The sequence below is a fragment of the Daucus carota genome, chromosome 1 (assembly GCF_001625215.2).
Source record: "Daucus carota subsp. sativus chromosome 1, DH1 v3.0, whole genome shotgun sequence".
Lineage (NCBI taxonomy): Eukaryota > Viridiplantae > Streptophyta > Magnoliopsida > Apiales > Apiaceae > Daucus > Daucus carota.
Window position 1 is genome coordinate 21,494,608 of NC_030381.2, and position 17,612 is coordinate 21,512,219.

The 17,612-nt window shown below is 31.8% G+C and overlaps 1 protein-coding gene across 2 annotated transcripts; it reads right to left on the bottom strand.

Annotated features, from left to right (window-relative positions):
* LOC108204881 (phosphoglycerate mutase-like protein 1) lies at window positions 1-13,463 on the bottom strand. Of its 2 annotated transcripts, XM_064093002.1 has the most exons (11): window positions 13,303-13,436; window positions 12,685-12,752; window positions 12,440-12,547; window positions 12,256-12,335; window positions 11,321-11,701; window positions 11,030-11,192; window positions 6,234-6,308; window positions 6,024-6,112; window positions 3,384-3,503; window positions 439-483; window positions 1-329 (listed from the first exon to the last, which is right to left on the bottom strand). In XM_064093002.1, coding segments are annotated over exons 5-11 (570 nt in total). In that variant the 5' UTR covers window positions 11,323-11,701; window positions 12,256-12,335; window positions 12,440-12,547; window positions 12,685-12,752; window positions 13,303-13,436; the 3' UTR covers window positions 1-253. The 2 variants fall into 2 exon arrangements, with proteins under 2 accessions (XP_063949072.1, XP_017230026.1); XM_017374537.2 differs by lacking the exon at window positions 11,321-11,701 and having other exon boundaries at window positions 13,303-13,463.
* Between the last annotated feature and the right edge of the window lie 4,149 nt (window positions 13,464-17,612).

Sequence of the window (17,612 nt, forward strand, 5' to 3'; positions counted from 1 at the left end):
GGAGCACGGAACAGAAGCTGACAAATTTATAATAATCAATGCCTGTTAGAAATCTTATGTCTCACAACACACATTATGATATTAATCCATACAGGGTAACTGATCTGAGTTGTAAAAATACAGAGAAACAAAGATTGTAATCTTTCAGATTTCTCTGAGCATGAACTCATGAATAGGGACCGTAACCATGTGCAAACAACGTAATTGCATAATACAAATCACGAAGTTGGTTCCATCTTTTTGACATACTCAGTCAAACATCACTGGCGTCTGGCCCAGGAGGAATTTTTCCTGGATAATTAGTTGTGGAAGAATCTGATCCAATCATGCTGTGAAACATAAAAAAGGGGATACTCATCTAGGCAAAAAGAAAAAATCTACAAGCAACCAGACAATGAATGTATATGGTCAAAAGATTCAGAAACGTAAAAAGTTCACCTGTTGTCCACCAGCACCAAAGAACGAAGTTCACAGTTTGCAAAACTGTTCAAAATATTGTAGAAGTTTAAAATATTGTGCAAAACTTTTTCGCAATAACACTGCATCATTTCCCTCGACAGTAGATAGCATATTGCTAGTTAATAATTTTACGACTTAAACTGAAATTGCTTCACAAAATTAAGTGCTTAAAAGGGCAAGCAACTGACCAACATATATTGAGTTTTAATAGTTTCAAACTTCAAATTTGGGTGGAATCTGTATTTTACAGGTTGAAATGGTTGAAACAAGCGGTTCAAAGATGTAGTTGACCGCACAATATAAAATGATGTGTGCAGATAGAGATGAATTTCAAAAGTAACTTTGTTTGCTTTGCTAAAGGTTTCGCAACTATTTGGCTGCTTGGTTGTGGTTATAAAATCTAAGATAGCAAAATGTTCATTGTCAATTTTCACAACTTGCACATATCTGTTTCACTCTTCTTTTCCTTTTTACTGGGGCGGGTTCGGGCCGCTCCATATTGTATAATAAATTTTCCCCATATCCATCCCATTTCCAAAGGAGATTTATTCCTGATCCCCATCCCTAGCCCCCTTGGGACTGTTAACTCCCTGTCCCGCCACATATGATAAACATTTATTTTTATAAAATAATAAATTATTAAATATACTACATAATATTTGCGAAAATGGGAACTATTATCGTATTATGATTTCTAATGTGATTTGAAAGTATCTAATATTATATAGTATTAGTAAAAAACATTAAAAAATGTCATACCCAATATCTATTAAATAATTGAAAATTTATAATCATATAATATTGTTACGGGATTCAATCTATATGAATAACATATGATCTTCTCAAATAATAATTGTTAAAATATAGTATAACAGATACATGAATTATATTATATTATGAACACACAATATGAATATATTACACACACACACACACATTTATGCTCTATAAAGAACACTCTTAAAAAAAAACAATAAAAGAACACTATAAAATCAACTATAGAATCTAGTCAAAAAATTTGAGTTAGATTCTAATTTTAACACAATGAACCTTATAATACAAATAATAATAATAGAAAGATGGAATTAACAACTCAAAAACGTATATAAGATTATATTTCCGATTCTATACATGATCCAGTAACATTTGAGTTTTAAAATCTAAAAGAAATTCAATGTTAGATTTTTTGATATGTTATGATTGTTCTTAAATTTAGTGATTCTAGTTTTAACAAATTAATTTGATGAAAAATGAGGTTTTATGACGGCGTTCTTTATTTTTTTTTATGCAGTAGTGTTTTATATGAAATGCATTCCTTATATACGAGTTGAGCTTTATGAAGACCATAATTCACCGGAGACTATGGAGACCATGTATATTTTGCGTGATCATGTATATTCTGCATGGAAAACATCATAAAATATATTATTTTATAAAACATATGCTAAAATGATCACTATTTCATTAGATATCTTGAAAATTATGCAAGTCTTACAAGCAATATATTGCAAAACATATTGTTCTGCAAAACATGGTTTACAAGTTACAATATATGTTTTAGTCATTGAACATACATGATTTTTATGATTTTCAGTGACATAGTGATCTCCATATAAATATAATTGGTGAAATATATATATTTGGTGAAGGAGTACATTTCTCAATATTTTAGTCAAAAAATTTGCATGGTCTCCACAATCTCTGATGAAACACGGTCTCCGTAGAAATTTTTTAGATATTACATATACATATACATATATTATATATATACACATACATACATACATATATATGATAGCACTATATAGCATACCCAAGTTCCGTAATACACCACTATAAATATATACATCATACATATACTTTTTATATCTTTTATAAAATATAATTACAAATTGTAATTAGTGAATCAAAATTATACAATTTTTTTATTTAGAAAACATTAAAAATTATGCAATATTCCAACATGATTTTACAACAGAATAATAACTATCCAGAATTATTCTACTCCATAACCAATTTCACAAATCAACATTTTTGTTCAAGTTTTAAGTTTTAAATTATTTATAATATATATAGTTGTGGTATTCTATATTAGAATCACATTTTATATGTATTACATAATAAAATTTATAATGTTGTATCAAGAAAATCCATATAAGAAGAACCTCCATGAAATGGTGGCCTATACACACGCACACGAGTGATTTATAATATAGAAAATTCAATCTAACGGTCCTAATCAATTTAATTAAATGATCAAACGTGTCTAATGTAGTGTATCGAACTTCAAACAAACAAACTTTTGCATGTTTAACTTTAGTAATATAGTATAGATTACATCGGGGCACGACAGGTTCTCTCCCCCGGGGTCACGTAAATACCATACCCGCCCGACATATATACGGGGAAAAGAATTAATTTTCAATCACCGCATGATTCACCATTTTATTATGGCGGGTTTACCCCATTCGTCTGGGGTCCCCACTTTCCCCGACCCATTGAGAAGCCCATGTCCTCCCTCAATTCATGTACAAACAGGTGGGATGGAGGAAGTAAGTTCAATCTAATTCGTTTGTTAGTTATAAACTTAATGAGCTTCGAGACTTGTAATTTTAATTTCAGAAAGTTGGATAGTGTAGTGGAACTTATTCCGTAAGTTTGCACTTTGACTTCACAAATATCAGAGTTGCTGGCAACAGGCAATCTTCAGCACTTTTTATCATTTCCTTTCATCAAATTAAACTCTCCTTTTTTTGAATGTTTTTGCTAATACTGTTCATAACGTAAATTTTATATGTTATCAAACTTAACTAACTTAACTATGCAAGCATATAATAACTTCTAAGCACAAAAGGTACAATTTTTAACTAAAAATAACCCTTTAACAAGTAAACAAATTTAGGGAAAGCCAAGCAAGTCCTTACTGTTTGCATATTTCTTTTCTCATCGAAGGATTACAGTCGTTGCCAAACTCTTTGAGTGTATGAAACAAGAATCCGCTGTGTGTAACAATTGCAATCTCCTTCTCTTTCCGAGTCCATAACCTGTGTACATAAGATAAACATTTGTTAAACTGATCTTGTAAAACTTTTAAACGAATATAGACATCGGAATCCACTTTAAAAAGAATGTAAGCTATATATTTATCTCTCTTTTTGTACAGTAGTCTTTGTATTCGATAGGCCGACAAGAGGAATCCACTAAGTTTATTCCGTATATTAATGTTATGTTGTTAAAATCACAAGTGCATGCTCTGGAGTCTGGAGTGGTTGGACATATTATAACAGATTTTATTATCACAGCTTGGTACTAGTCCGAGCATATTTATCAAAAGCTAGCTTTAGCCCAATTCTAATTCCAAACCCCAGTTAAGCTCTGCACTTGTGCTTTGTTCTTAATTAGCCCAATGTCCTAAACAGAAACTGCCACTTAAATGCATTGAGCAGGAAACTATAAGCACTTTTTACTGTGGTTAGAGAAAAGAGGCTTGATCTTGACCAGATATGACTTTCTACTATTTCATGGCTGTAAATTTTAATTAACACAGAATAGAACATACCACTTGTAATAAAATTTTTAGAATATTCCAGAAAAAGATGGCTCAGTGATGAACACAATTTAATGTGGCCATTAATTTTGATGAACACAAAGTTGAACATACCGATTTTGAGTCTACCGAGTAAAATTTTTAGAACACAACTTAATGTCATTAGTATTTATGTTTCTTCACTAAATATGAAAAACAATAACAAGTGTAGTATTGTTAGCTACACAACTCTTTTGTCCTAGAGCAATACTAAAGGGTCGTTTGATTCAACTCAGGAAAACGGAATGGAATTCAGAAAGAGAAACGAAGAGAAAGGAGATGAATGATGCTAAATTGTATTACCTGTTTGGTTTTGACCTTGAAACGGAAAGAAAAATAATATGATTATCTCTATATTTGATTTTTCAGATTTTAAATAATATCAAAAGAAGCAAATATATTTATGTTTATGATAATATAGTTTATTTATATTTTCATAATTTAATACAAATTATAATTTAAAAATGTCATTAATTTTTTAAAAATCTTGGCTTATAAATTATATCAATATTATATTTAATTAAAAAAACTAAATTAAAATTATTTTTGATTTTTAAAAATACTTACATATTACTTTTACTTTTAATTTTTAATGATTTCTAAAATAAATTATAAATGAAAATGATAAAAGAATCAAAAAAGGGAAAGAAATACCTAGTGCCGAGTGGGTGGTGGAGAATGGATTATGAGGGATGTTAGGTAAACCTAAAACCAAAAAGAGGGAAAGAGAATGATAGTTTTTATCAAGCAAACACCAACAAAGGGTATGAGGCTAATTGTTTCCCTTTCCCTTTTTTCAACCGCACTTTGGTTTTTACTTATGACGTACTTCGTTTTGTATTTTATCTTTTAACTATAATTCCAGCAACAATAAACACATAAATCATTGGTTATTATCAGTCATTAAATAATTTTTTGTTTTCCGTTATTTATGCTTTCCAGTGGAAGACTACTTTTTGGCATAGGAGAGAACATTTTGATTGTCATATTGATATCAATTCACTCATTAAGCTGGCAGCTGAACACATTTAAAATGAGTAAGGTAAAACCATAATAAGTTCATAACTGCTTTTCCTCAGTAAAATGAGTTCTAACCTCCAAATATGATGAACACAAGTGCCAACTTTCATAAAATTGTTCGTTGTTTGATGTTGAAAATTTCGCAAAATACAAATTATGTTTATGAAATGTTTGCAAAATACAATTTAATAAGTTTCATGAAAATGTTTGCAACGGAGTTTACCATGGTCTGAAACAATCTTAATTACTTGTGTTTTCATGCCAAGAAAGAAAAGGATAATGACGACCTTCATCTATTATACAGTGAAGGGTTGGGGAAAAGATACGGAAAAGGTTGAACTCTTCTTTTGTTTGGTTAAAGGGTATTAAAACATAAGAATGGAACCCTTCCTTTTCGGATGCATGAGCCAATGAGGGGTTGGGTGAATGGTCAACCGCAAATATTAAGAAATAAATATTACTTGTGTATTAGCACAAGTTTATTACATGATTGAAAAATATAGTTACAACAGTTACAATATATACATTAATAAATTTTATTAATTTTTAATGGGTTTCATGGGTAACTTATGGCTCTAGCACAAGCATGTTTAACTATGGTTACCAATAAAAAACTTTGTATAGAGTATATAAACTCGGAAACAAACAGATAGATAGATAGACAGATGCGTTTAAACCAATATAGACAAGTCATATAGTCCATTACTACATGCCTAACCCTTCGTACAGAGGGACCATAAATTGGAAACCGCCTACTAAACCATTTCCTTTATCCAAAAGTGAAGAGAAGAATCCTACCCAAAAGATTGAAGCCTAACGACACCCATAGAATATACCAAAAAGTTTAAAAATTAAACACACACGGGTACACAAAATAGAGCCTAAAGAAGCTTCTATCTCTGTCGTAATAAACTAGTAATTCTCTAAAAAATAAAAAGAAGTAGAAAGGTATACTTACCAGTTAAAAAATTGCCTTCCCCTTTCTGCAAGTTCTTGTTGTGTCTCTCTAATATTAGCCTTCCATAACAAATCCTCATCAGATTCTATCTGAATTTATCCCAAACAGTAAATAACCGTCACATGCATAATAAACTTGGCATCAACCCTTCATCCATGAAGAAAATGGTTCTTACTACAACTTTGAATTATGATATAACTAGATACTTGCCAACGAAAAATCAATTGCCGGGAAGAGGTATTGATATTCACTGACGCTTCGTCTTTTGTCACAAGGATGAACTCCCTAAAACCAGCTGCGTGTTAGAAAATATTGCAAGCTTCAAAATGTAAATGGCATAAAATTTTCTAACAAGGAATCTAATTAATGCTATACAATTGAGAGAGAGAGAGAGAGAGAGAGAAGATGGGCCCTGTAATTGTTTGTGAAAGGCTGAGACTTAGAACTTTTCCAGCAAAATGCAATTTACGGATGATCTACACGTAAAAGTTACTCCCAGGACGCCTCACATGTGACAAAGTTGGCCAATATTATTCTTGTATAACTAAAGGCAAGCAGTTCCACTTCGGATTTACAAATGTTAGGCAAGGGTTTCTAGATTTACTAATTACTAGTTCGAATAGCTGTAGTAAATCAGCCTAAGCCACTGGTACAATTTATATATTCAAGAAAGAGGTGCAAGGGCAAGACAGAAATATGATAATCTGTTAGGGAGCTAGCTATGCAAGGGAAGGAAGGAATAAAACAGAGGTACAGAATATGTTGTGAGTAACAGTAGTATATTGAGGGCAGAAGAGCGACTTGATAATTGTTGGTAAGAATCTACAAGAATACATGCACAAGAATCTAAGTAGAAAGTGATATGATATGGCTTTGGTAAGCTGGCTAAGCAAAGGGACCCTTTCCAGGTATAGAAAGGATTTTTCTGGTGTAGATGAACCCTATGGCCTGTGCCAAGAAGGTAGCTCGAGGTTCAAATCTCCTTGCACCTAGCACCAAATGGTAACGCCTGGATCTGATGGGCTCTCGATCTTCTCCATATCTCACTACACTTGTGTGGTTACTTGTTGGGTTCTTACGAAAGAATGCCTCCAGGGGTGAAAGCATTGCAGCACCTCGAGTGTGAGAATCAGTGTTTAGGCTTATGTAGATGATATCAATGATGCGTAAAGATCACTATCCAATATATCAATATATGTACAGGTGTGTAATTAATTGTGCATCCTACAATATTCTATTCACTGGTCTATTTATAGGCTGGGGATTAGGATTTTGGGGTGGGACATGAATAACCATGTGTCACAACCACAAGGGTCCGGCAGTATAGCGCCTGGGACCGATGCCAACGTCTGCTGGGGAGCGCCAGCTTCAGGTACATTGAGGGATGTTAGCACTGTCATGCGGGTCCGAAACCTGACCAGCCAACAGAGGCTGACACATGTCTAACGGACACAGGGCTGGTTTTCTCTCCGGTTCTGACCAACTCTTTATATAGACTTGTGCAAGTATTTATGAATTTAGATTTTAGACTGTATCACATGCTTTTGGAATTTCTATTTTGGGATATATTTCATAGACTATCATTTTTCATTTGGCACTAGAAAAAAATGCATTAATATATGTATGGGTGTCTGGCCAACGATATATGTACCGGGGTGTGGCTAAGAATTAAGGTTTCGGGGTGAAACAAGAAAATATTGACCTTTGAATGGAGGAGACATGTCTGGACTGATGCAGTGGCACCAAGGATACCACGAATATAACTGCGAGTGAGTTTCGGTGATGGATGTCAGCACTGTCGTGCCTTAGATTCGACCCTGACAAGCTAATTCGGAAGAAAGACGTGTCTCGAGGCACATGATTTTGCCTCTATTGTAATTTGTGCTAGACACACACACACATACACATACATATACATATACGCATACATATATATATGTACATATGCACATATATACATAGGGGATGGTTCAATGAGGAACTTATTAATCTGGGTAACTGGGTAACTCAAGTTCAGCCGCACCATCGAATTTTTTACACTGTACCTCAGATGTATCCAATAAAACTGTTAAACACGTGGGCCATCATAATTCTCCCCACGTCTATATTTTACTTCACAAATACTGTGTATCTATCCATGTACTTCATTAGGCACATTCATTTTATTAAAAAATACTTCTATTCTTATGTTTCAGTTTATAATATTTTTTATGAATTAAAAGTATTCTACTTTTATTTTTCTTCTCTATTATTTAAGTACTCAAAAAAATATATTCAAATATTTTTATGCGGCATTTTTTTACAAAATTCTATATTCTGATTTTTTTTATTTTGATGTTCATAATTTTTTGATAGTTTATTTTTATGGCTTTATGTTGCATTTGCACTTTCAATTCAGTATATTCAGTTTGTGTGTATTTTTTTTTAATTATTAAATAAATAAAATACTGAACATGTGAGAAAAATATAAACAAAATACATAACATTAAAATAGGGTTAATTATCTAGTTGGTCACTGAAGTGGGTTTAATGTATCAAATTGGTCACTGAACTCAAAACGGTATCAAGATGGTAACTAAAGTGGGCATAAATATCAAACAAGTATCATGAAATATAAGTTCAAGTAGTAAAAATAATTATTTACAAAGTTTTACACATTATTTTTGAATGTTATCAAAACCAAGTAAAAAGTTATGACTTCTAATATTTATGATAATATATTTAGATTTTATCAAGTTTATTTATTATTTATTTTTAATTAAAACAAATAAAATAACTATATAATAAAATATAAATAATAAATAAACTTGATAAAATATAAATATATTATTTTAAATACTAGAAGTCATAACATTTTAGTTGGTTGTGGTAGCATTTAAAAATAATGTGTAAAACTTTATAAATAATATTTTTACTACTTGAACTAATATTTCAAGGTACTTGTTTGATATTTATGGTGACTTTAGTGACCATCTTGATACCGTCTTGAGTTTAGTGACCAACTTGATACATTAAGCCCACTTCAGTGACCAACTTGATAATTAACCCCATTAAAATACAGTACACATATTTTTATACAACATACATAACATTAAAATACAGTACACATATTTAAAATACAGTACACATTTAAAATACACAATACAATACATATATTCTTATACATGGCACATAACATTAAAATATAATAAACATATTTTTATACAACATACGTGATATTAAAATACAGTACACATATTTTTATACAACATACATAACATTAAAATACAGTACACATATTTAAAATACACAATACAATACATATATTCTTATACATGGTACATAACATTAAAATATAATAAACATATTTTTATACAACATACGTGACATTAAAATACAGTTCACATATTTTTATACAACATACATAACATTAAAATACAGTACACATATTTTTATAAAAAATACGTAACACTGAAAAGAAATTCTTTAAACAAATTTTCGAGTTTAGATTTACAAAAAAAATTCACATAATTTTTAATTAATATCAATTTTTGTATGTATAACCTATTTATAAAATACATAATAACATTGGAATAAAAAATACACAAAATACATAACATAAAATATAGTACATATATAAAATAAATTGTAAACTAAATAATATAAAATTTACAGAACACTAGAAAAAATTATGAAACCTAAAATAGAACACAATTAGTAGGAAAAACACTTCTGGCACGTATAAAAAGCAGTTATAAATGTTGTGTGTGCACGTATGACAAAGGATAACTATCATTTGGTGAGATCCTGTACCACGCGTAACACATAAGTTATGTGTATATAATAATCTAAAGGCTGAGATTGAAAGTTACTCAGTTACTAATTATACTGGTTACCCACTGAGAAGCCCCCTATATACATACATATATATATGTGACAAAAGTTCTATGGAGAACGTTTTTCATTGGAGACCATATGAGTTTTTTATTAGAATATTGCGAAATGTATTCTTTCACTAAATATATTATCTAAATATCACTATTTCATTAAAAATCATGTATGCTCTATGAGTAGAACATATTTTGTAAGTTGCAAAGCAGAACAATATATTTTGCAATATTTGCTTGCAAAACTTACATATTTATCAAGATATTTAATGAAATAGTGATGTTCCTAACATATGTCTTACAAGATAATATATTTTATAATGTTTTCCACACTGAACATGCATGGTCTCCACGATCTCCGATGGAAAAGTGGTCTCTATTGAACTTTTATACATATGGTCTTACTCTAGTACAAACCTTTTTAGAGTACAAACTACAAATTAAAATTAAAAAAATTCTAAATCACTTCGAAATATAGCACATATGTATGGAAATTGATTGCTGGGAGATGAAGAAAAATACAGTGAAGTCGGATTTCAAAAAAAAGTTCACCTATTGACGGGAAAATTCAAACTAAAAATGGAGGGGATTCCGTGGATCATGTGTTGGAGGGTGTATATTAATTGATGCGTGATGACTTCTAGGGGGTCATTGGATTAGATTCATCCAATGGCTGAGATTAAGGTTTGTAGTTTGTACACTAACTTAGTTTGTATTTGAGAACTTGCCTATATATATATATATACATATTTATGGATTGAAGCTGCATGAATTTTGGACTTTTATGCTTTGAGCTGTTCAAGAGACTGTCACAAGGCCTAACACCAATACACGGAAGATTATATACCGCCCAAAGATTTCCAACTCTTTATACTATCAAATTTCTAGCTTTCATGCACATTGCTTCCTGCAGAAGCTTTAATTAGTGACTTGATTCCCTACATCTTTTCAGGTATTGTGAAAATTTTATGGATAGTAAGGTTTTAATGTTGCCCACAGTTGAACATATTATCAATTCAACTTTATAGGTTTCCTCGACTCTGGCACATTGGAATTATAGAAATTCTGATACTACATACACTAGACAAACTCACGAATCAACATATTAGAGATATGGATGCACAGCAAAATTACACTTACCAAATGTTCACGGCAAAGTTCTACTGCAATAATAGGTGGACAGTTCAAACTTGAAATTGCAGGACGGTTACTATTTCCTGCATTAGCTGCCATAAGAGGTATCACATCCATCCTATCTGTGTAACCCTCTCCACCAAATACTCCAACAGCTGTTTGCATAGTCCTGGTATTTTGGTAATCCAACTCAAACTGAGATGTTTATTTTAAAATGAAAAAAAAACAGCATAATGATATGAATAACAGCATCAACAAACAAACAATGTGTATCAGAAGATCAGATACAATTCGTACATTAATATATAAGAAACCGGGTCTCGTATTTTTTACATCGTACATCACTATCATCTTCATCTAAAATGTTCACTATACGAATTATTCCACATAGCAAATGCTAAAGCTCTTCTCATAGTGCAATTGATGTTAAGTGCAACATGTATGCTGCCTCCAAGGTTGAATTGTAACTGTCAAAATTGAGACCTGATAATCTATACTCGATAAACCAGACAGTTAAATGTAAAAATTAAAGGATGCCTTATCAACAAATTGATCTCATCTAAACATCCCGTGCATTCCAGCGGAATTCTTTTGGTGCCCTATCATTTGATGTCCCACTAATTATGGACAAATTGAGTCCTGTATTTTTTGAGATGGATAATAACTATGCAATCGACCCTGAAACATATATCAACCAGCTGGTTAGAAGTACTTTAATGACAAGGGGAAAACATGAGAGTAAGATAACATACGTATTCCTATTACTGAAGTCAATACCATTATGCAGGATTAAACTTGGATCTAATAATGGTTTATGACTAGCATTACGTAAAGGTCATACATGATTTAATTATGCTATGAATGGATCTGGTCAACTTTCTATGAATGCTTATAATACAACCAGAGAACAGATTAGTTGGCATATTATTAGACACCTTGGAAACAGATGTATACTTTCTGCAAAAATATCCGATGAAACAACCACCCCTTTTTGTTAAGCAAATGATCAAGGGAAGATGCCTAATCAGATTAATGGTAACCCGAAACGGGAAACGGACCTTAGTTATAAATATAAATCGACATATGTCAAGTAAAGCTAATAAAAGGTGTCCCCTCACAACAAGGTCCGAAAATTAAAATTCAGCAAAGGAGCAATGATATTGGTGGGTATAACGTGAGAACCTGTCAGTAAGAAGAATTAGAAGTAAATTAAAGAATACCAGCACAATTACCTTAACAACGGAGAAGTTATGACCAATTCAACCTTCTTGAGCAGCTCACATGCATGAACATGTTTACGCAAGTTATCTACCTGCTACGATGGCACGCGTTCAAGAACATGGCAACACAATACTTGCTTGATGATTGAAATTTTTATTGAACCACATACAAACTTATACATTAGTAATTTCTGACCTGCTGCCAACCTAGTTGTGTAAGGTGCGCATCATAATATTCAGGCGACATATATGCTTTATAGTTCTTATCTCCTTCTACATTGTGAATGCCTTGTGCATGCCTGACCTGAATTCAGGATGCAACACATTAAATGTTGGCAATTTTCATGAACAGGGAGCATTGTCGAGCTTAGATAGTCACCATCAAGCACCTAAGACAACAGGTATCTCAATATAATAACTGAAATTAAATGAAACACGAACCAGATGTATCGTTTTACAGCGGTGCAACGGGAACAAGGTTGAACCTCCACACCCATCCATTCTTGCAACTGCAGTAAAACAAATTACAAGTTTGTCATTCTTGGTTACTTGTTTTGAGATTGTGTTATATCATCCAGTGCTGCCAAAATGTAGTGATAGGTGTTCTTAGTAATAGTAATACGGTGAAGTCATGATCTAAATGAAAAACAAGATTTATAAATATATAGATATCCACATTTGTAATCGTGACATAATAAGAGTAAACTACTAGCTGTGCTGGAGTAAATAAAGTAGGAAATATTTAATCAATTGTCGACAACTAAGCATTCGGGGTTCCTGGCATTTCACTAACTGGATTACACATAATCAAGTCCCAAAACAAGACAACTAACATCAACTACGATAATAGATTGTGATTACAAATTAGTAAAGCTATGAAATCAAATTACAAATAGATGTAGTCCCCAAACAATCTTCTACATCCAAGGCAATTAACATCAACTATGATAATAGATTTAATTATAACTAACAAAACACAATTACTTTCGCATAAGCAATAAAGTGGTCAAAACGATTAAAGATGAATACAATAAAGAGAAATAGAGTTGAAAAAGAAACCTAGCGGACGAAAGAGGCGGAATGGAATGGGCAAGAGAGAAGGAGGATGGGGTTGGGATAATATGTTTTGATTTGGGATGAAGCTGCAGCTGCTGCTTCTTCTACTAGCTGAGCTTGATGTGATACCAGTAGCACTAGCCACACCAGTCATTACATTACCCCCTTTTTCTATACATGTACGATTAAATTATACACTACCCCACAGTCTCCTCCCTTCGATTATACGGTTTTCCATTTAACTATTTTTCCATTTTTAACAAATACTAGCCTTAAACCCGTGCAAGCACGGGCGACTATATAATTTTGAATTTATTATATATAATTTAAATTGAAATGTCATTTTATTAGTGTTTTAATATTGATGAATTGAAGTTTTATTCAATTATATTCACTCTTATAAATTTAGCTTTAACAATATTTTTTTGTATTGTAATTATTAGTATAAATAATAAAATCTTTTTTATTTTTTAACTAAATATAAATTATATTTGAAAAAATAATGATGGAGTGTTTATCTTGTAGTACATCACATGTGTTTGTAATTTAAACTTTATAAAACTGTTTAATGATGTAAGACAAGAGAACTCTACATGTTGGACTCTAGAGACTTCTAGTTATAACGGACATGACCATACCAAAATTTTGTACGACTACAAATTATACCCATGTTGGCTTATTATAGTATAGTATAGATGAGACCCGAGACCACAAAATATAAACTCTTTGGATATCCACCGTGCTCATTAAATTATTAAATTAGATAAATAAGTTTGTCATTTTATTTTTTATCATTCAATACTTATTTAAATGTTGGGTATATTATCTTTTGTACAAAATATTTTAATTATTTTATTTCTTATATGTAATTATGAATTTTGTTAACTTTCATAAAAATGTTATTTTGATAAACTTTCCGATATTTCAGTTATAACTCAAGATTCATATTCTAGTTCCATATTCTATTATATTATTTAATAAAACATAATATATATATCACATAAGTTGTAATGTTAACGATATGAATAACTAATAATTTATAGAAATATAAATGTCTTACACATCATTTCAATATAAATCTATAAATTCATATATTTAGCCAAATATTAGTTATATACAGCGACGTATTTACACTGGGCAGTTGAGGCACTTGCCTCCAGTAGAATTTCTAGTATAAGTACGTTGTATTATAAATATTTTCCTAGTTATTGTCTTGCCCCCATGGTTGGAACAGCAATTTATTTTGGAGATAGCCACAGTTCGACTCCTGGATCCTACATTTTTTTTAAGTAAAGCTCTAAAGCTCAACCCAGCTCTTCCACAGTGAGATACACCAAAAGTAATAGTAACAGACAGCATACGAATCAGAAAGATCAAACATTGCTCATGCCCTCTTCGCTTTAATCTCTTTTTACAAACGAAACGAACTCCCCTGCTTTAATCTTTGCCCCCATGACTTTGAATTCCTGAATACGTCCCTGGTTATATATATTTGTCAATGATTATGTAAAATACTATAATTAATTTAAACCACGTAAAAAGAAGCAAAGGTTAAAGCAATTATAATATCACTTTGCCATATATTCTAAAAGCATGTGACGCTGTGTATCCATATATTAACACTGAAATATATTGTAAGACAGCCGGGAACTAGCGCGTGTTTCCCGCTCCTTGTGCTTAATGTATGAGCGCCACTTGATGCTCTAAATGACGGCCTAGCTAAGTCGCGTCTTATCTTGGTTAAGCTCCTAGGACTATATATGCAAGTCGCGCTTCCACCCTGTTGCGCTCCTATTATTTATGTATGTTGCCTGTTGTGGAGAGTAAGGGAGTTGGTAGCGTCTGAAAGGACATAATGCAGCTGTTAAACCCCCTATATGGGTAAGTGGCGTCTATGATGTTGGCGCCCTGAATAGGTGCAATTGACGCCTTGGTAGCAATTTAGGGCGCCAAGTGCCTATATAGTCGCTTTGTCTTAAAAAATAAACTAATTACACAATGCATTTATACATATAGCATATTGGAGAATCTTGAGATCAATTGTTTAACTATGGTGACTTTGTTCAAAGCCTATAAATATGTGATTTGTGTTCTCATAATTTTACACCATCCTTGTGGTGAATGACTTAGTGCCATGCATATTACTACACACACATTAATCTAAACTTAGTTTGTAATATGTGTGTGTGTTGCGGTAAAATCTAGATGTGCAAGTGTACACAATCGCAAACAAGCAATATAGTAATAAATACTAGATATCATTCCTCAAGGAATATTTATATGTATTAATCGTAATTAAAATTCCGACACTTTGGTTATCGAACACATAATTGTTTGATGGTTTTTTATACTAAACTGTATTATAATAAAGACTAAATTAACCAACTACAATTATAATAGCAAGAGATTAACGAGTTTCAAATATGAGAAGATAAGTCAGGATAATTACTTTCCCCTAACACAAGAATATCGATAAAAGAGTCACGATATGTTGTAGCAAATTACAATTTACTAGTTAGAATTCAATGGTCACAAGTTTCTCTCGAAATCTCTATGATATAATTCCTATAAATAAACTAACATATGTCTATACCAATTTAATTTTCAGAAATCTAATTAAGTATTCGTGTGTAATTCGTTTTAGCATGTCTACGCGGTCATGGAGTTATATGAATAACAGAATTTATCTCTATGTGATCGTAACAAGCTCTCTACGAGTATCTATTAAAACCTAACAACGAGATTTAAAGTTATTGTTATTTAGACAATGCAAACAATAAGTTAGATTGTAGAAGGGGGGGTTGAATACAATCTACAAAAATTTCAATAAATTCCTGCACAACAGATTATATTCAAACTACAAGAAAACATGGAAACTAAAACAGAAATTTAAAGAACAAGGATCTTAAAAATTTCAGGTGGATTGTTTGATCCACCTGAGAGATTTTTATATTAAGAACCTTCCAAGTAAAAATACTTGGCTGCTTACAGAAGAATGAAGATCAAAAGCTTACAATTTCTTGCTAACTTTCTCTAGTGCTTTGCTCTTCAGTTCTTGGTGTTTTGATACTTTGAAATGTAAATTGCAAAGTGAATATATACTACTACAAACAAAACTAGTTTGTAAAAGTATTTTCCAACTCAATTTCTAGCTAATACAAATATAGAATTTCTTGGACTTGATACAGCATTTGGCAGCTTAAAATTCTTGTTGCTTTGCCAGAAATGGTAGGCTTCGAGGTTCTCAATATTTGACTAAACTGCTTTTGGTTTAGCTTCCAAAGCTGGTGCAGCATCTGTCACATCAACCCATGTGCTCTTTGTCCTTTACTTGACTTGTAGCTGTCAATTGCTGATTGTCAATTGCTAATATTATCGATTGATAATATTCTTGAACTATCAATTGATAAGTGGTTCAGAATGAGCGATTGACAGTCTTCCTTGAATTATAGATTGATGGTGTTGATGCAGCGATTGATAAGCTCCCTTAAATTAGCCATTGATACTTCAAAAATAGCGATCGATCTTCACTTCACTTGGATAGATTACATGACTTCACATATTTACAATTATGTCACCCTATCTACACATCCATTGATAGATCAACTGCTAATCTAGAAGTATTCATAACATTACATCAATTGTTAAGATACTCCAGCTTTGTTACAGCACCTCATCATCCGTTGATGGGTTTATCTGATCAATCGATACTGCCTTAGCATGCTATCAATTGATTAGCTACATGCAATTTTATTCTAAGTATGAACAAAAACATTTTGTATCATCAAGCATCACATATTCCTAACAATCTCCCCCTATTTATATTTGTAGAAATTTCAGATATAAATTTGAGGTGCTTGATGATTACAAATCACATAAAAGAGAAAACAAATATCTTTGCATTAAGAAGGAAATTTTAATTACTGAAAGATAAGAGTTTTACAATGACTGGATTTTTGCTCCTCTAGACTGAGCAGATTTTCATGGTTGGTTTTTCTTTTGTCTGGCCAGTTTCTTGTTTATCACCCTCTCTAGATCTTCAATGAATTTGGCTTTTTCTGTGATCTTGGTATCAAGCTTTTTCTGCATAGCCCTCAAGATATCCACATCTACATTTCTTGCATGATCTTTCAGTCTGAAAAATCTCTTGATACCTTGATCATCTCTGAAAGTCATTAATCTTGAGGGATGATTATGAATGCATCTACCAGTATTAGGAAGAGACAACCTCAAAGGGAGATCAGAAGGTTCATTCCATTTCTTTCTTATATCTTCAATCTTTTTGAGAATTTCACTTTTGACTCCTTGTGAAT